The 17,763-nt window shown below is 64.4% G+C and overlaps 4 protein-coding genes and 4 non-coding genes across 12 annotated transcripts; 5 read left to right on the top strand and 3 right to left on the bottom strand.

The window, feature by feature from the left end:
• Window positions 1–637: 637 nt before the first annotated feature.
• SURF6 (surfeit 6) lies at window positions 638–4,234 on the bottom strand. Of its 2 annotated transcripts, none has more exons than XM_036420428.2 (5): window positions 4,024–4,234; window positions 3,317–3,523; window positions 2,704–2,789; window positions 1,736–1,936; window positions 638–1,653 (listed from the first exon to the last, which is right to left on the bottom strand). In XM_036420428.2, the coding sequence occupies exons 1-5, from the start codon at window positions 4,115–4,117 to the stop codon at window positions 1,174–1,176; spliced, it is 1,068 nt and encodes a 355-aa protein (XP_036276321.1). In that variant the 5' UTR covers window positions 4,118–4,234; the 3' UTR covers window positions 638–1,173. The 2 variants fall into 2 exon arrangements, with proteins under 2 accessions (XP_036276321.1, XP_045431136.1); XM_045575180.1 differs by having other exon boundaries at window positions 2,704–2,792; window positions 3,320–3,523.
• A 1,297-nt stretch (window positions 4,235–5,531) lies between these two features.
• On the bottom strand, window positions 5,532–11,433 carry MED22 (mediator complex subunit 22). Of its 3 annotated transcripts, none has more exons than XM_045575182.1 (5): window positions 11,307–11,433; window positions 10,685–10,836; window positions 9,050–9,142; window positions 8,230–8,438; window positions 5,532–6,324 (listed from the first exon to the last, which is right to left on the bottom strand). In XM_045575182.1, the coding sequence occupies exons 2-5, from the start codon at window positions 10,805–10,807 to the stop codon at window positions 6,132–6,134; spliced, it is 618 nt and encodes a 205-aa protein (XP_045431138.1). In that variant the 5' UTR covers window positions 10,808–10,836; window positions 11,307–11,433; the 3' UTR covers window positions 5,532–6,131. The 3 variants fall into 3 exon arrangements, with proteins under 3 accessions (XP_045431138.1, XP_036276317.1, XP_045431139.1); XM_036420424.2 differs by having other exon boundaries at window positions 9,062–9,142; window positions 11,307–11,432; XM_045575183.1 differs by having other exon boundaries at window positions 11,320–11,420.
• A 94-nt stretch (window positions 11,434–11,527) lies between these two features.
• RPL7A (ribosomal protein L7a) lies at window positions 11,528–14,492 on the top strand. Of its 2 annotated transcripts, none has more exons than XM_036420420.2 (8): window positions 11,528–11,625; window positions 12,252–12,372; window positions 12,673–12,822; window positions 13,075–13,215; window positions 13,385–13,464; window positions 13,742–13,872; window positions 14,148–14,217; window positions 14,341–14,492. In XM_036420420.2, exons 1-8 carry the CDS (start codon window positions 11,623–11,625, stop codon window positions 14,443–14,445), a joined length of 801 nt encoding a protein of 266 aa, XP_036276313.1. In that variant the 5' UTR covers window positions 11,528–11,622; the 3' UTR covers window positions 14,446–14,492. The 2 variants fall into 2 exon arrangements, with proteins under 2 accessions (XP_036276313.1, XP_036276314.1); XM_036420421.2 differs by lacking the exon at window positions 11,528–11,625 and adding an exon at window positions 12,028–12,073.
• Window positions 12,035–12,108, top strand: LOC118708930. The gene has a single exon (XR_004984768.1). It is a non-coding gene; the product is annotated as a small nucleolar RNA SNORD24 (small nucleolar RNA).
• On the top strand, window positions 12,538–12,603 carry LOC118708922. Its single transcript, XR_004984760.1, has one exon. It is a non-coding gene; the product is annotated as a small nucleolar RNA SNORD24 (small nucleolar RNA).
• Window positions 13,603–13,675, top strand: LOC118708928. Its single transcript, XR_004984766.1, has one exon. It is a non-coding gene; the product is annotated as a small nucleolar RNA SNORD36 (small nucleolar RNA).
• Window positions 13,996–14,062, top strand: LOC118708929. Its single transcript, XR_004984767.1, has one exon. It is a non-coding gene; the product is annotated as a small nucleolar RNA SNORD36 (small nucleolar RNA).
• Window positions 14,493–14,724: 232 nt separating the features above from the next.
• LOC118708889 (surfeit locus protein 1) lies at window positions 14,725–17,760 on the bottom strand. Its single transcript, XM_036420416.2, has 9 exons — window positions 17,658–17,760; window positions 17,525–17,576; window positions 17,262–17,395; window positions 17,102–17,184; window positions 16,344–16,535; window positions 15,474–15,546; window positions 15,218–15,380; window positions 14,916–14,997; window positions 14,725–14,844 (listed from the first exon to the last, which is right to left on the bottom strand). Exons 1-9 carry the CDS (start codon window positions 17,709–17,711, stop codon window positions 14,775–14,777), a joined length of 903 nt encoding a protein of 300 aa, XP_036276309.1. The 5' UTR covers window positions 17,712–17,760; the 3' UTR covers window positions 14,725–14,774.
• Window positions 17,761–17,763: the final 3 nt, after the last annotated feature.

The following is a 17,763-nucleotide window of genomic DNA, read 5'->3' as shown; positions in this document are numbered from 1 at the left end:
CTTGCCAGAAAGGAACCCGGGACCCTTTAGTCCGATCTATCCACTGAGCCGAGCTGGCTAGGGCGGCTCTTACATTTTTAAAGGGAATTGTGCTACGGCCAGGCCACACTGTCTGCAGGCACCCTTGGGAACGCAAGGGGGTGGGCTCCCAGCAGTTCCTGGCAGGGAGGTCTCCATCCACTGTGAGCACACCCGCGAACTGGCCACCAGACGGCTCGCACCCACCGGCTTTGTCTGCCGGGAACGAACTCCTAAGAGATGTTAAACTCTCCTCCGAGAACGGTGGTCTCCCTGCGGTTGTTGCTCAGCAGCCGGAAGCTGTACAGGCCCAGGTTGGGGCTGCTGGCGGAACCCCCTTTGGCACCGCGAGCCTTCACCCCTCAAGGCGCTTTCCGCCCGAGTCCTGTCCAATGGCACCGCCACCTAGCTTCCCTCAGTCACAGCTCATCGCTGGGGTTTTGTCAAAAGAATTTATCGCCGAAACCAGTCAGCCTGAGGACTGAAAGGTCCGGGGTTCGATTCCGGTCAAGGGCATGTACCTTGGTTGCGGGCACATCCCCAGTAGGAGGTGTGCAGGAGGCAGCTGACCCATGTTTCTCTCTCTCCTTTCCTCTCTGTAAAGAATCAATAAAATATATATAAAAAAAGAATTTATTAACAGCTTCACCGGAATAGAATCCACATTCCCACCAAACCCACCGAGTTTCTCCACTTGCACTCATGCCCCCGCCTGCGGGCTTGGGCTGTTCCACCGCCTTCAGCCCACCTCCCTCCCAGGGCTCTTAACGTGCATACGGTCACCTTACAGGTAAACTCAGCCACCCCACTCCAGTCCCGCCTGGGGCCACCCCTCCGCTCCCCGGGACCCGCCGGCAGCTCCATCTGGGGGGGCCACAGGCGCTGGGCGTTTGTCTCCCAAGTGAGTTTAGACTGAGCGGGCGGCCACCAGGCCTCCTTCCTGCTCCGGGGCCGCGGCAGGGATGGGGGTACCCAGCGCCCCAAGTCCCCGGGCCTCCACACTGCTCTCCTCGGCCTGAACCCCACCCCCGGGGGGTGGGGGAGCTCCCCGGTTTCACAAGAGAAGGCGGGCGCCCACTGGTTCGCCCTCCCCGGGGTCCGGGTCCTGTTCCCAGCGGCGGGGCCCGCACGGGGGCGGGTGCGGACGGGGCGCCCTCAGGCCAGCCCGGCGCGCTCCAGGTCCTGCGGGAGCACGCGGCCCTTCCTGCGGGCCTTGTCCAGGCGCCGCTCGGCCCGGGCCGCCCGCCTCCGGCGCAGGTGCCGGCGGCGCAGCTCCTGCCGCCGCTGCATCGTCCCCACCACGTGCGCCGCGCGCCGCTCCCAGCGCCGCCGCCGCTGCGCCCGCCGCCGCTCCTTGCGCTGCAGCGCGGCCCGCAGCAGCCGCTCGTCGTCGCGGACGCGCACGCCCTCGGCGCGGTGCAGGGCGGAGGCCCAGCGCGCCCGGTCCTCCTGCGCCCGCGCCGCCGCCTCGTCCCGCTCCCGCAGCGCCGCCAGCCGCGCCCGCCGCGCCGCCAGCCGCTCCAGCAGCTGCCGGTAGTTCCTGCCCGTGAGCGGCGCCGGGCCCCGCAGCCTCCGCCGCCGCTGGGCCGGGCCGCCCGCCGCCGCCGCCGCCTCCTCCTCCGCCGCCGCCTCCACCTGCGGGGAGGGCCCGGTCACCGCGGTCACCGCAGCCCCCGCCGCTGCCCCCGCACCGCCCCCGCCGGCCTCATGGCCTCACCTTGTTGAACAGCAGCGCCGCCTGCCCCACCTCCGGGCCCGGTGCCTCGGGGGCCGGCGCCGCAGCCTCCGCGGGCCCCGGGGCCTGGGCCGCCTTCTTCTGGGCCCTCAGCTCCCTCCGCTTCCGCTTCCTCCGGTCCCGCTCCAGCCGCCGCCGCCGCCTTTTCTCCAGCGCCGCGGGGGACAGCTCCTGGGCGCCGCCCTGGAGGGAAAGCCGGTCACTGTCCCCCCACTCCCGGCCCGCCCCGCCCCGCGGGGGCTCAGGCAGGGGCTGGGGAGGAAACCCCCGCGCAGGACAAGGGGACCCCCAGGCAATGACCAGGGAGCTTTACAGACTCCGTTTCCCAAATCCCCCCGTAACCCGCCTCGCAGATGCCGGCCACCCCTGTGCAGTCACCCCAGTCCAGTCCACCCCTGTACAGTCCACCCCTGTGCAGACCCGGGGGCCAAGGCCACCTCGGCACCGGTGTCCGCTCAGACCACGACACTGCTCTGTGACAAGCCCAACAGCCTTCACCCTCCACCCCCTACCCGCCGACCCCCTGGCCAACACGAGGGCCCAGACGCCCGGCAGGAAGGCAGGGCCTGGAGCGGACTGACCTCTAGGAACCGGCTCTGGGCTGGCCCCAGGGCAGTGCGGAAAGTGGGCGCTGCCCCCCACACAGCGAGAGGCCTGGGGGGTCCCCAGCACAAGGGCAGCGGTGGCCCAGTCAGAGTGAGGGCCAGCAGTGCCCTTCAGAGACGCGGAGGCTGGTTCAGGTCCCCTCAGCCCGGCCCGCCTGCCCACGCCGCACCGACATCCCCACCCCCGCAGCGCCACCGGCTGAGTTCAGCAAAGGCGGCAGCGTCCCGGAGGCAAAAGGCAGGCGACGCTGGGGACCGAGGCTCCCGGCAGACAGAGCCCCGTGGGCCCGCAGAGGGGGGCACTGCAGCCGCCACCTGCTCCCCGCACCGCGTTCTCCCGCCTACCTGGCCCCGGGCCTCCTGGATCTTCTCGTGCAGCCGCTGCCGCAGCACGTCCAGCGCGAAGAGGGAGTCAGGCTCCGGGGCGGGGCGGCCTGCAAGGAAGGGACCAGAAGGCTGAGGGAGACTCCCCGCCCCCGGCCCAGCTCCGAGGCCTGAGCCTCACGCACCGCCTCCCATGGTGGCCGCTGATGGACCTTCAAGGCAGTCCCACTCAGTCCCACCACCGCCTCAGCCTGGAGGGGCCCGGCACCCTTGGGGTCAGGACATTCCCGTGTTAGGATAAGACGCTTCCTACAGGCCAAACCCATCTTCCGTTTTTTCAGCTGCTGAGCCTGTGCGCCCCTGAACGTCAGCTTTCACGACGCCCCTTCAGAGGCTTGAGGCAGCGACACCCCTGAAGCCCAGCTGTTCCGGGTCCTCACAGCCTTGCTGGGACCCAGATCCCCGTCACCATTTGGCCTGGAACCACCGTGCACATCCTGGGATCCCATCCCCCCAGAGCCTCTGTGATCTGTCCTCTGAAGGCCCGCCCTTTGGGGAGTCCCCGGTAGTTACCCCAGTGCCTGACGACACCTTTTCTTATGACCAGAGGGGAGCGTGTCTGCGGGGAGCTCCTCACCTGCAGGGACCCCAGGGGAGCCAGAGGCCCTCTCCTGCTTGACTGCCAGGGGCTTCCTGGTCTGGGAAGCTGCCCGGGGCTTCTCCCCCTGGGCCCGGGCCTTGGACTCCACGGCCTGCTCCCCCTGCTCCCGGGGTTTCTTCTGGGCTCGCTTCCTCTTCCTTTTTGGGGGTCCGGCAGCGTCCGAGCCTTGAGTCTTGCCCCCTGGAAAACAAAGCGAGACAGCAAAGCTGACCCCATCTCTGCGGCCCATTCAACAGGCAGGAGGGCTTGCACAGGCTCTGATCCCAGAAGGATGCCCAAGGGAACCAGGATGCAGGGTCCCAGGATCCTATCCGCAGAGCTCAGAACACAAACTCCCTAGACTGGCCACACGAATCAAAACCCTGGTCAACGTGCCACTCGAGACCCGGCGGTGAGACTGCGTGCTGGGTTCACACACAGACTTCGCCTCAAGGGCATTCATCACACCGCCATTCAAGGGAGACCCTGGGGGGCAGAGGCGCTGAAACCCGCGCACCCCAGGCTGACACGCCCGCCCACCAGGGACACGAAACGTCACTTGTATTTCCTTTCAGTGTGTTACATGCTCGTTTCACGCACACACGTGTCTAGCCCCCGCCCCACAAGCTCCTCGAGGTGCAGGCCGCGCAGGGAGGGGCCCCTTCCGAAGGCCTCCCGGCCCCGCGCGGGCTGCGCTTTACCCGGCTTGCGCTGGCGCGGCTCGGGGCTGGGCCGGGAGCAGATCTTCCTGGCCAGGCTCTGCAGATAGGCGTCCTTGGCGAGCAGGGAGGCCATGGCCGGAGGCTCGGGGTGCTGCTCCGGGTCACGCGAGGACAGCGTCCCAGGTCCGGGCCGGTCTCCCTGCGACTCACACCCGGTTCCCCGCCGGCGCGACCCGAACAGCCCAGGTCGCTGCCGCGACGCCGCTCGCCCCGAACACCACGTGCGCAGGCGCCGCCAGTCGAGCGCCGAGTCGCACCACGCGGAGCTCGATTGGACACGCCTGGCTCCACCGAAAGAGGCCGCGGGGCGGGGCGCATTGCATTGTGGGCCGCGGGCGGAGCAGGGCCCGTGGGCGTGGCCTCCGGCGGCAGTAGGCGGCGCGGGCCCCGGTGGAGGCTGGCCGGGCCGCCTCGGCTCGGATAGGACTGCGCGCCACGCGGGGCCGGCGGGTCCCGGCACTCGGGGTGCCGGACGGGGGAGGGAAGGGGGAAGAAGGCACACACTGCGCCCTCATTCTTTGTTTTGTAAGGTCAGGCCTGTTTCTAACTGCCCGGGAAACGGCCAAGAGATTGCAATCTCAACCTTATGTTTGCATTTCCCCAGGCCAATTTGCCAATTTCCCCAGGCCACCTGCGTGTGGTTTCTGCCTATAAAAGCTTGTAACTAACCTCTGTTCAGGGCTCTCAAGCGGCAGTCTTTTTCTGGACTGCTGCTTGTGGGTCCCTGCGCAGCGCTTGGAATAAACCTCCTGCTCTTTGCATCAAGACTCGGGCTCTGCGTTTGATTTGGGGTCGCCGCTCATCCTTTGGACCGGGGGTCTTTCAGGCCTTACAGTTTCAGGGGCGCTGAGTCGATGTGTGCAGGGCGGTCGCGGGGAATGCGCCGGAGGAAGGGCTGGGGCAGGCCGCTCCCTCCCGTCTCCCCCCTCCCGCACTCCTGGTGGTGAAATCTCTCTCGCCTTGAGGTCCAGTGCAAGTTACTTCCCCAGTTAAAACGCTGCGGGAAGAAAAAAAAAGAACGAAAAAATAAAAAAAAATAAAACCCTGCGGGAAGAGGTGGCCTCCATCCTGCCGATGGGGCACAGGCCAAGGGGAGCAACTCCCCAGCCACCCGCTCTGGTGCCTCTGCTTGGCCGCGGTCTCTGGGACCTGAGATGGGTCAGCTGTGTCCCCCCCACTCCTGAGGCGGGATGGTGGGCAGTTCGCTACCTCCTCCACACCCCAGGACGAGGCCTCCCCCATGGAGCATGTCTGACAGGGCCCAGGGCTGCAGCCCCGGCCCCCCTTCCTCAGCTGACCTGGCACAGGGCACTGGGCCTCTGGCTCCATGTGGGATTCCTGCCCTTTGCCCCCCAGCTCAGTGGCCCCGTCATCCCCCCGTCATCTCCTCCCTGACGTGCCAGTGACAACAGACTTGGGTGCAGTGAGGACTAGAAGGGACCAGAGTGCAGGCGTCGGGGTGGCACAACATGCAACACAGGGCAGTGTTTCATTCATTCAGCGCTTTATTCATTCATTCCTGTCAAGGATCTAGATCCCAGGCGGTGCTGGGCTGCGGGAGTATGCAGCCAGGACCCCAGCCACTGGGAGGTCAAGGTGACCAGGCGGTCAGGTGTGAGCACAGAAGAACCAGGCAGAGCCACAGGCGTGCTGTTTTTATTCAGCAGTCTCCACAAAAGGCGAACCACCAGAACGTGTGCAGCAGAACCAGCCAGGCCCCGCCCCAGCTCTGCAGGGACTCGGGGCGAGGCGGCCTGGTGGCTGCCTGGGGCCTGGTGTGGACTTGGCTGGGGCTGGCCACGCAGAGCCCCCTCCCACTTTAAGAGCAGGCTCGGTCCCAGCATCCTGTCTGCCGGCTGTTAGACTTCCTTACACCCAGCAGCCCAGAGGGCAGTGAACAGAGGGGACTCCAGGAAGAGTGGGCCACTCTGGAAACGGGGGGGACTGCTCCCATCCACCCTCCTGGGTGGGCTGTCCCTGCTGGGCCGATGGGATTCCCAAGGAGGCACAGCAGCTCCCCAGCGGGAGCCGAGGCTGGGCGCCAGGCTTTGTTGCTAAGATCCCAGGGGCTGGTGGAGAGCGGAGGCTCAGGCGTGCTCTGTGGGGCCAGGCCCGCTAGCGTGAGAGTGGGCGGTGGTGGCGGCGGCCTGCAGGGGGCCAGCGCTGGGCTCTGGGGAGGCCCGCAGCGGGGCCGTGAGGCCATCGGCAGCGTCTGAGTCGAGGTCCAGCCTCCAGTAAGCTTCGCACAGAGGCAGATCGTTAGCTTCGCAGAGACTGGAGCTTTTCCACCACCAGAGGCCCGGGAGACAGGAGCAGGCAGAGGGGCGCCAGGGAGGGAAAGCGACACAGGAGCAGAGTTAAGAAAACAGACCGGATCCACCTGCCTCTCCCCTCTGGGTGGGCCCTCATTCAAGCAGGTCTGGCTGAGTGGGAGGTACATGGGAACCCCAAAGGGCGGGGGGCTGTCCGGGACCAGCCCATGCAGGTCTGTGTGGCCCCAGCAGGTCCCTCTGCTGATCTGGCAGGTGTCGGTCGCCCTGTCTGAGAATCACCTGGCTGTCCTAGCCCCTGCTGCCACCCCATCTTGTGCGGGGCGTGGCCAGCGTCACTGGTAGTGGCAGGCAGCATCCAGAGCCCGTGGCTCCGGCTCCTACACTTGGCAAGAATCCTGAGGCAGAGACCCCGTCTTATTTCTGGGTCTTCCTTGGCTGGGGCAGAGCCTGGACGGTGACAGGAACAGAGGCCCTGGTGTTCGTCCTGACGCGCCCCCCTCTCCCCGCCATCACGCTGTGGAGGCGGGTGAGGGTGCAGGGGAGAGCACAGCTCACGGGGTCTGGGGGCTGACGGCCCTTCTCCCGACCGCCCTGCCCTCCTGTGGCTGCTCCCTCACTCCACCCTCCGCTTTCAGTCTCAGAAACCTCCCTGGTCACAGAGCAGTGGCCCGAGGACAGCAGAGGGAGAGGCAGACAAATAGAAAGTAACGGGTGGAAAGCGGCCGAGCAAGCGAGGAGCTGGGTGAGCGGGGCTGCGGAGGGTGGAGGGGGCTGAGCACTGGGGGTTCAGGTGGCGCACGCCGGGGGTAAGCAGGGAGGGTACACATCCCTCACGGAGGGAGGAATTTAAATGCTAGAGGGGCCACCGGGCAGGCCCAGGACCCCTGTGGGTGAGCCAGACGCTGACGGGCAGGTGTGGAAGCCTGGCACTCAGGCCCGCTGAGTGACCTGGGCAGGTCTGCTCCTCCTGGCCTCACCCTCCGGAGGCAGGCAGGGTGAATCGCTGCCCTGTGGCCGCTCAGGCCAGACCCTGGCCCGTAGGGATGACGGGCTCCAAACCAGTGACCGGGCCATGTCCCCAGCAGGGTCTGAGCACCCGAGATGGGGACCCACTTGGGAAACTTCTCCGAAGTCTGCTGAGCCGATGGGTCCCAGACACTCTGGAAAAGTCTAGAACCACTCCAGCCAGGCAGTGACATAACGTCCCTTCCCACAGAGGCCACGCTGGGCAGGCCCGTGCAGGTGACATTGAACCCAAGGCCGGGAACCACGCCCCAGACCACAGGGCACGCTGGCTCTGGGCCTCCGTGGCCCCTGCATGGCTCCCCCGGGGCAGCAGGAGCGTTGGGAACCTGCCCGGGAGGGACCGCTCTGGGGGGGCGCCAGGGCCCGGCTGCATGTCTGCGGACGGGCTAATGGGAACTGAGGACAAGGCTCCCCGGCTCGGTTCCCCGCAGTTACACGAGGACTAAGGTTTCCCAAAGGCCTCAGGTCTCAGGATCCCACAGGGGCTGGGTGACGGGCCGCCCACGCTGTATCCCTGCGCACTGCCTGGCTGGCGTGGAGGGGGCTCTGGGGACAAGGCTGAGCCCCCGCTCCTTGGGATTTCCCCCCCTCCTTCCCAGGACCCCGCACCCGCACAGCGTGGGCGCCGGGTGATGCCCACATGGAACCAGCCCCGCCTCAGACAGGCAGGTCCAAAGAGAGGCAGGGGCCCGGGCTGGCGCTGGCCTCCCGAGCCTGGAAGTTCTGAGTTTCGCCCCAGGGCCCAGGGCCCGGTGGGCGGGAAGTGTCTGTTGGTCGCACGCTCTGACCGGTAGGTGTGCTGACACCGGCCCGGGCTCTGCTGGGACCAGGCAGGGTTCGGAAACGAGCCTGGGGCCGCGGCCCGGCCGGTGCAGCCTATCGGTACCTGGACGAGTAGTACTCCTCCTCCAGCTCGTAGAGGTCGATGGAGACCTCGTCTCGCAGCGCGGTGAGCTTGCGGTCGCACTCGTCCTGCAGCGCCCGGAGCTGCTGGTTGCGCTGGTCGATGGCCTCGTTCACCGATGGGAAGTCGTTCAGGATCAGGAACTGCTTGAGGTCGGACACCAGCTTCATCAGGGACTCGCCGGCTCGGACCTGCGGGACGGCCAGAGCAGGCCGGTGAGGGCGCGGCGGCACCGTCTCCCCGGGCGGGATGCCGGCAAGCCATGGCCTCCGTTTCCATCGGCAAAGTGGGGCTACGGCCCTGACCTCAGGGCCACTGTGAGGAGGAGAGCCAGGAGGTAAGCTCCGAGGGCAGGGCCCACAGCGCCCTGCACCCCGACTGCGGCCCCGGGGAGACGGCAGGTGGCACCAGCTCCCACCCCCACCCCGCTGGGCCCCTGGCACGGAGCTGGCGGTGCGATCTCATCACACAGGTTGTGCAAGCACATTCCGCCTCAGAACCCCAGGCTCCCGAGGGCAGCTCCCCGCCAGCTGGGGGCTCCTGTGGGAGCTTTTCCTGTGTTCTCACCCGTGGGCACACACCTACTAAAATGACTGGTGTGCTTGTTCTGTGACGTCAGAAGGGACCACACGCAGGTCCCGTTCGCCTCTGCTCTCATGACGAATCCAGGGAGCTTTCTCGTCAACAGGAAGAGCCGACCCTTCCCAGGCACCGCACAGCCCGCCCCTCACGCTGCACGGACAGCCCTCCTCCCAGGAGACCACACCGGGACCCCGGGCTGGAGCCCGGGCCGGCCCGGCACCTGGTGACTTACGATGTTGGCAGCGCGTACATGCATCTCGTAGTTGTCCTGCTCGCCTTGAGTGGCCCGGGACACCTGCGTCTCGTCCTCGATCTAGGACAGACAGGGACGTCTCTGTTACAGGCCCAGCGGCTGCACAGCACGCTCCAAGGAGAGGACAGATGGGAGCCTGCAGGCTGACTGCGCGCCAGGCGCAGGGAGGGCCTGTCACGCCTTTTGGGGGGTGGAGCCTGGAGCCCTGCTCCGTGCAGACACTGTCACCAGCTCGGGCACTCAGTAAACGGGACAGATAGTAAAGAGAATGATTTTTTTAAAATACCTTGTTATTGATTTCAGAGGGAGAGAGAAACATCCGCCGGTTGCCCCTCACACACCTCACGGGGACCAAACCTCACCACCCGGGCATGTGCCCTGACCATGAATCAAACTGGGGTCCATAGGACGATGCTCCCACTGAGCTGCCCTAGCCAGGGCAATAAGGACCTTTTAAACTGACCGTTTACGGAGCAGTTCCTGGGTGCCAGGCTCCGTGTTCAGCCCTTGACCCTGGCTGACCTGGCTCAAGGGATAGAGCATCGGCCCTCCGACGGAAGAGTCCTGGGTTCAATTCCAGTCAAGGGCATGTACCTCGATTGCAAGCTCAATCCTGAGGCAACCAACCAACGTGTCTCTCATATTAATATTTGTCTCTCTCCCTCCCACTCTCTCTAAAAGTCAATGGAAAAAATACCCTCAGGTGAGGGAAAAATAAAATAAAATAGTGTAAGTTTAAAAAATTCCTCACAGAAGCCTGGACAGCCACCTCTAGATTGCAGGTGGGCAAACCTGAGGCGGGACAGGAAGTGAGCTGCTCAGTGTGTCTCAGACGGTAAACGAGGAGCCAGTCCAGGGTATTAACTGCCCCCATCCACCCATCCACTGCACAGGGCTTCCCAGGGGCATTGCCAGGGTGCGGGCTGGCGTCAGGGCTAGGGGCCAGACCTCCTGGCTCTGCCAGTTATTAGCAGAATGGTCTTGGGCAAGTTACTAAATTCTCTGAGCCTGTTTCCTCCCCTGGAAATGGAGAGGACAATGGCACTTGCTTCAAAAGGTCTTGTGAGGATTAAATGGGACAGTAACCCCCCGGACACAGTCTGACATGCAGAGCACTGAGCGATGCTGGCTCTCACCTTCCTGAGGACTCGAGTCCCCAGATCCGCAAAGGTCATGCAAAGATGCAGCCGACGGAGCCCATCGCTGACGGCTCACCCCCCCATCGAGGGGCCTCCCCAGCTCCCCTTCCCCGTGGCAGTCCTTGGAAGTAGCTGCCATGCCCGGGGTAACCACTCTGCACAGACCAACCCATCCAGTCCTCACCAGGCCCCAGGACTCGGACACCAAAGCACTGAGAAACCAAGTCCCTGCCCAACCTTCGCCGCCCCTGCCGCTGGGGCTGAGCCTGGCAATCCGGATGGGAGTCCCCTACAGCTGCCTCAAGGGGACCTGTGTGTCTGCTGACCTGTCATCGTCCAGCCCCCAACCGCCCCCCTGCAGCTGTATCCCCCTGGCCTGGGTGCTCTGTGACCAAGGGACCAGAGCAGGGCGGTCCTGGGCTCGCTGTCCCTTCCAGCAGGTGCAGACGGCGGCCCCACCCACCTTGGCGGTCTTGATGATCTCGGTGAAGTTGTCCATGATGGACTTGATGTCGTCCTTGAGCCGCTTGTTGTAGGACTGCAGCAGCGTCTCCTTGCTCTGGGGCAGGGCTCTCTGCTGGGCCATGGCGGGGCCTCCGTTCGTTCAGGCAGCACCTGGGGCCGGAGTCTGATGTAGGCAGAGCCATCCCCAGTCGCCCACCCTCCTTGGCCCAGAGAACGTGCAGCTCTCCGGGGATTCCCTTCCTGCCAAACGAACTCGTGCAACCACTCGCACACCGCGCTGCGGGGAGAGCTCATCCCAGGACCCTGGGCAAGCCCGCAACACCCTGTCCGGGTCCAGCCCAGGCTTCTCCCGGGCCGGCCACACACGTCCTCCAGAGGCCTGCAGGAGCGCCCCTGCCCGCCCCATCGCTGCCCGCCTCTTTCCCCAGCGGATCCGACTCAACCCCGTCCGTCCCCCAGGTCTAGGCCAGGCCCCGCAGCCCCCCCACCTTCCGGGGTCTCGTCGGGACCACCCTCCCTCCCTGCGCCCAGCGCTCGGCCAAAGGACCCAAGCCGCGGTCTCGGCGCCATTCTGGGGTTCAGCACGCGGCGGCCCCGCCCCGCCACTCCACCGCCCGCACCTTGTCTGCAGACCTCGGGCCCGGCGGGCACCTGGTCAGGATGGACTCGAGGACGGGCAAGCGCCCCCGCGGGGAAGGGCCGGCTCCCTGGCGCCTCTCAGCAATCGGAGTGTCCCGCCGCCATACCCACGCCCCTTCCGATCTCACAGACCCACCCCTCCTGCTCTAGGCACCGCCCCCTACCGAAGGGTCGGCGGAAGGAGTACTGTCGCTTTAAATTTGAAATCCCGCGGAGGCTCCAGTTCTCGCGATCTCTGGGGTCGCATACATATTTCCCACAATTCCCTCTTCTTTCTCTCTCCTCCCGTCGCCCAAGATGGTGAGTGTTTCTGTGATGCGGCATGCCGGCGCCGGGCCTGGGCTCTATCCACTGCCATCCTCCTCGGGACTCGGTCGCGCGGGGGTCCCTCCACCGCCCGGGGCGAGGAGAGCCCCGCGGGGCCTGGCACAGAGGGCATTGGGCCGGGATAGTCTCCCCGGCGTCCGGGCCGGGGGAGGAGGACCGGGCAAGCGCTGCCAGTGCGGGGCTTGCGTCGGATGCGGCCTGGAGCCTGCCCCGGGGCGGGGCCTTAGCCCAGGGGTTCTGAGTCTGTCTTTGTTTCTGGAGGCGGACTCCTGAGGGGACCGCTGTCCCCGTGTTGGGGGTGCAGCGCTGTGGGACGGGGCAGTCTCGGCTGTCCGCATCCTAAAGCTCTGGCCTCAGCCTTGGGGCAGCGCCGGGCGGCTCGTGCAGATGATGTGAAAGAATATTTGCTATCTGAGCAATGGTGAGGACGTCCCAACCACCAAGATCGCTGATGCACGAGCCGGGGGCCGGGCTCGCCGCCGCGCCGCCTGGGCGTGAGTCGGGGGCCCCGCCCCGCCCCGGGGGGTCCGGCCAGCCCGAGCCCGGCGCCTCCGGAGGAGCTCCTGGGGCGGAGGCTTACCCGGCTTTCTTCTGCCCAGCCGAAGGGGAAGAAGGCCAAGGGGAAGAAGGTGGCTCCGGCCCCTGCTGTCGTGAAGAAGCAGGAGGCCAAGAAGGTGGTCAACCCCCTGTTTGAGAAGAGGCCCAAGAACTTCGGCATTGGTGAGTGAGAAGGGGGGCGGAACGCAGGGCTGCCAGCCAAAAGCGGCCTTACTGGACGGGTGATGCCCTCAGCAGTGGGCGTGGAGGGATGGGGATCCTCCTTTTGCCACTTTGTAGCTGTAAGCTGGGCCCCGTTCCTAACCTGCCCCCTGGGAGGGGTGGCCGTGCAGATGATGTGAGAACGTTTGCTCTGCGACCTGATGACGCTGAACCACCAAGATCGCTGATGCACCTGCTCTGGCAGCCCCAGACGGGAAGCAGGTGAGCGAGCCTTGCTCAGCGCTGGCCTTTGCCTCGCAGGACAGGACATCCAGCCCAAAAGGGACCTCACCCGCTTCGTCAAGTGGCCCCGCTACATTCGGCTGCAGCGGCAAAGGGCTATTCTCTACAAGCGGCTCAAAGTGCCGCCTGCCATTAACCAGTTCACCCAGGCCCTGGACCGCCAAACAGGTAGGTGCTGTGGCTTCAAGCCAGCGCTGAGGGAGTTCCCGCCCAAGGCCATGGTTACTGTCTTGAGTTGGGCAGTTCGCAGTGGACCGGTTTGTTGAAATTCGGCGCTCCCTGTTAGTTTCCAGACCCTGAAGTTGGCGGGACTGCAGGGTTGTGTGCACGGAAGTGCACCTCGCACCTAACTAACCCTTGTGACATGAAGTGAGGACGGGTAACCTTAGCCTACAAGCCTGAGCTGTGGTTTCTCCCCAGCCACTCAGCTGCTGAAGCTGGCCCACAAGTACAGGCCCGAGACCAAGCAGGAAAAGAAGCAGCGGCTGCTGGCCCGGGCCGAGAAAAAAGCTGCCGGCAAAGGGGATGTGCCCACCAAGAGGCCTCCTGTCCTGCGAGCAGGTGATGGGTGTCACCTGCGTGGGGGTGGCGGGCAGGTGTCAGGACTCGGGTGTGGGCTTCTCCATCTGTAGTCACTGAAGAGGAACCCCGAGGCACGCGGGGCCCTGCCTGTAGAGGTGCTTTTGTGAACAGCACCAGGCCCCGCTCATGCAGACTGGCTGTGTTCTAGGGGTGAACACGGTCACCACGCTGGTGGAGAACAAGAAGGCCCAGCTGGTGGTGATAGCGCACGACGTGGACCCCATCGAGGTACGTGGCCTTGTGGGCACTGGCTGCTGAACTGGACAGGGCCTCTGTCAGTCCCTACGGGGAAAGCTTACTTCTGAGCCTGACACTAAGGCCAAAGTGTGCTGACAGGATGACGGGGATCCAGCTTGTCTTCGGCTCTTGCAATGATGTGAATTTCTCACTGAATTCATCCTTGAAGTGCAAACACATGAGCTTTTTAACCCTGAGCAATTGCCACCCAGCTAACTTAAATCCCGCTTCTGGTCAGAATGCACGCTGAGCTAACGCTGTCTTCCAGCTGGTGGTCTTCCTGCCCGCCCTGTGCCGGAAGATGGGGGTCCCCTACTGCATCATCAAGGGGAAGGCCAGGCTGGGCCGCCTCGTCCACAGGAAGACCTGCACCACTGTTGCCTTCACACAGGTTAACTCGTAAGTACACAGCTCCGTCCCAAACTCCCACCTCCGCTCTGCCCCCGCTCACTTCCTCTCTCTGGATTTTATCTTGAGCGCAAATGTTCTAGCTTAAAGGAATAAATACATTTAGCCGAACCTTTGCCAATGATGGTTACGAATTTCTTCACCTGAATAAGCCGTGTGGTCATGTTTTGTCTGAGGCAAAAAAGCTTGCTGTTTGGAGCCAACAAGGCTCCATGTCTGCTCCCTGGGAGGGGCCAGAGTCTGACCCTCATTTCCTGTCTCGTCAGGGAAGACAAGGGAGCTCTGGCTAAGCTGGTGGAGGCCATCCGGACCAACTACAACGACAGATACGATGAGGTGAGTGAGAAGCGCTTTGCGGGAATCAGGCCTTTGGCCAGAGAATAGCCTGGCTCCGCATGAGCCGGGCCAACAACGGGACCGACCGCAGGGCCAGACTAACTCCTGCTCTTGTCCTTGCAGATCCGCCGCCACTGGGGAGGCAACGTGCTGGGTCCAAAGTCGGTGGCTCGCATCGCCAAGCTGGAGAAGGCCAAGGCTAAGGAGCTGGCCACTAAGCTGGGCTAAGTGTGCACTGTTGTTTTCTGTACATAAAAGTAATAAAAATTCTCCTCAGCCAGCGTCTTGGACACTTGGGGTGAAGGTGTTTTATTGTCAGAAGGAAGTATGGGATGGTGGCAGGCCTTGAACTAACTGCTGTGCAAGTTGCTGTGTGTGTGGGTCAATTTACAAAAAGCTGTCGGCACCTGCTGCTCAGCCGTATGCAAAGTCGAACACGAGTTTTCTGATTGACAGGGCAACTAGCTCATTCAGGTAGATGATTTATTTATACCGATAAGTCCAGTTTGTTGAAATATTTATTCAGTGACCCAGGACAGGTTACATCAGTCATCTTGTCACGTGCCCGGAGTCCACCGCAGGAACTTCTTAACCCACAGGTATGACGTGGCCGCACAGAGGCCGTACCTTGGGTTGGAAGGAAGTGTCAGGAGCGGTTCAGAAGGGGGCGGGCAGGGAGCACTGAGGTGGGGGCTCACCAGGTGATGATGTACTGCAGGTGCTCGTTCCGCAGGGTCACTCTGGTCTGCCCTCCTATGGGTCCTCCAGGAACTGTGCTCTCTGCAGAGACAGTGGGTGTCGGCACTGGTCTTTGGCCAGCGGCTTCCTTTGGGCCTTGCTAGCCAGCTCTCAGCTGTGGTTTTGAACTTCGCCAATTTCAAGTCACCTCAACGGGACCTTCCCCCTGTATCTGGCCAGGTGTCATCCCCCCCTCTGCCCAGCACACTAAGGTGCAAACAATAGGAACAGACTACAGCTCTTGGCCTGGCCGGCCACCTACTGAAGTCTGCGTCGATGAAAATGGGCTCTGTGCCTGTGAGCTTGGCCATGGCCTCCAGGTCCCGGTAATACCAGTGGTTCCTTTCTGGGTTGTTCTCTGGAACAAAAGGCTTCCTGGTTTCTGTCAGCCTTACCATCCCAACCAGGTCCACTTCTCCCTGGATCTAAAAAAAAAGGGAGGTGTCCCTCAGGGCACAGCGTGGAGGGGGCTCCCAGAGCCGTGACTCCTGGGGACAGTCCCGCCCCTCACCCCTTACCTGGCCTTTCTTCCGAGTGTCGGGATTCAGCTTCTTCCTGGGCACAAACCCTCTGTTCACCAGGATGCTCAGCCTACATGGAAAGCCGGTTTCAGGCGGGGAAAGGAAATGCTTGGAGAGGATCAGGGGGCTCCTGTGCATTCAGGGAGGGTCTGAACCAGGACAGTGGAGACTGTGCCACTGGGGAGGCCTTCCTCTGCCCGTGTCCTGATGGGTAGGAGCCACCAACCCCTGGGAGGGAAGCCAAGGTTGTCCCTCACCCCTACATCTTCCTCCTGCCACGCCTACAGTGCAGCACGCAGCCAGTGACACCCACCAGGGCATGGCTCAGGCTCCCTCCCCTCTGAAGGCCTGGGTGCAGCAGCCTGTCCCCCTCATCACCCACATCCTCAGGCTGCAGCCCCACCTCCACTCTCCTCTTCTAACCCGGGGAGACGCGGGCAGCGCAGCCTGCTGGAGACCAACGGGCCCATCCCAGTCCCAACCAGGCTGTGGGTGACGGGCCCCAGGGTTTAATCTGTCCACTGACATGTGGGAAGCTGCTCTGCACTGCCCCCTGGAATGCTCTCTTCCCTCCAAGTCTGGCCCAGATGGCACCTTGGGACACCTTCCCTGAGCTGGCTCCCTCCAGAGTTCCTGTCACTGTCCCTTCATGCTGCGCCATCTTTAATGAGGTGGCCACTGGACAGACAGTTCTCACCTCCCTTTCCAGAGCCCACAGGAAGAGGCAGCTTGATGTCCGGGCTACAAAATCAAACTATGGAATCCAACCTTCTAGGTTCTTGGGTTCCCCTGGGTCTTCCAGGCGGGGGGGCCGAGAAGGGAAGATGAGCTGCCCTGACCACGTGCCAGGCTCCCTGGGTCACTCACCCCAGGCCGGCGCAGTGGAAAGGGGTGATGACGTAGGCACCGCTCTGGGCCGAGGAGGAGAGCCGGCCAGCCTCCCGGGCCTCCCGCTCCGGGTCCACCATGGTCCGTGGCATCATGTACAGCTCCTTGGAGTGGTCAAAGTGCCCCCTGACCTTCACCGGCCTGTACTCCAGGTTTTTCAGCTCCATCGGGCTACTCGGGAGAGGGGACAGTGCGGCTGAAGCCCGTTTGACAGGAAGACAAACCCTCTCAGGGCCTCAGGCTGTGGGTGATGAGGGGGACAGCTCGGGTGCTGGGGTGCCCGCTACAGGGACAGCTGACCCCTTGGGTGCCGAGTGGGAACGGATCTGTGCTGCCAACCGGTCCACATTTTCATGAGAAGCCGAAGGGAGACTCCTGCATGGACTTGACCATGTGGCTAAAACCGTTTGCGCCCCTAAATGGAGACCTTGTTGAACATAGCCGTTCCTCTGGGGCAGTGGCATCACTTAGGGCACTTCCAAAATACCACGACGACGTGACAGTGCCCGCTCCCCCTCCAGCTAAGAGTTCCTGCTTCAGGGGCCATCAGCCCTGGGGATCCCTGCAGAGGCTGGAACCCAGGACCACAGGGTTTCCTATCCTATCAGGCAGTTTCCCCAACGGCGACCTTGTCAGCCAGAAGCCCAGCAGGACCGCCCACCTGAGGCCAGGACCCCCGCAGAAGCAGCCCCACTGCTGACCGGTGCCAGCAGCCGCAGGCCCGGCCCCGCACTCACTCTGCGGGCAGAGGGACAGGCTCAGCCATGATTCTGGACTCCAGCTCTGAGATCAGCTTCAGCTTCCACTGGCGACGCTGCACCTGCAGAAACAGCAGGAGCCCAAGCAGATGGCAGCGGGTCAAGGGCTCGGGCCACAAGAGCCAGAGGCCAGTCTCACCTGCCATGTCCCCAGGCCGAAGGCAGTCGCAGGGATGAGCAGCAGGAACCACTGGAGGAAGGAGTCGTCCTCCGCTTTCGTGGCGGGCGCCTCTGCCGCCGAGCTGCCGCGCCTGCTGGGCCTCCAGGCCAGCCCTAGGAGTTACACGCGGGCCTGGGTCGCAGCCCCGGAGAGGGAGAGCGCGGCTACAGCAGGAGGGACGGGCCCAGCCCCGCCCCGTGCAGCGCGGGGCGCGTCCCCGGGTCCCACCGGCGAGTCCTCACCTGCGCGCGAGGGGGCCACGAGGACGCTCCTGCGGGCCGCGCGGGCCGGGGCCTGCGGAGACCGGGGCGCTGAGCTCCCGGGCCCGGGGCGGGCACCCCGCTCCCCCCGCCCGCCGCCCCCCGCCCCGCTCACCGGCCCCGCGCCCGAGGCGCGCAGCAGCTGCCCCAGCAACCGCGCCGCCGCCATCGCCCCGCGAGCCCTTCCGGGGTCGGCCGCGTTTGCTTCCGGGTCACCGCCA

The sequence above is a fragment of the Pipistrellus kuhlii genome, unplaced genomic scaffold, assembly GCF_014108245.1.
Source record: "Pipistrellus kuhlii isolate mPipKuh1 unplaced genomic scaffold, mPipKuh1.p scaffold_m20_p_68, whole genome shotgun sequence".
In the NCBI taxonomy this organism is placed as follows: domain Eukaryota; kingdom Metazoa; phylum Chordata; class Mammalia; order Chiroptera; family Vespertilionidae; genus Pipistrellus; species Pipistrellus kuhlii.
The sequence above is the reverse complement of the archived record's forward strand: the minus strand, read 5'-3'. Positions and strand labels throughout refer to the sequence as shown.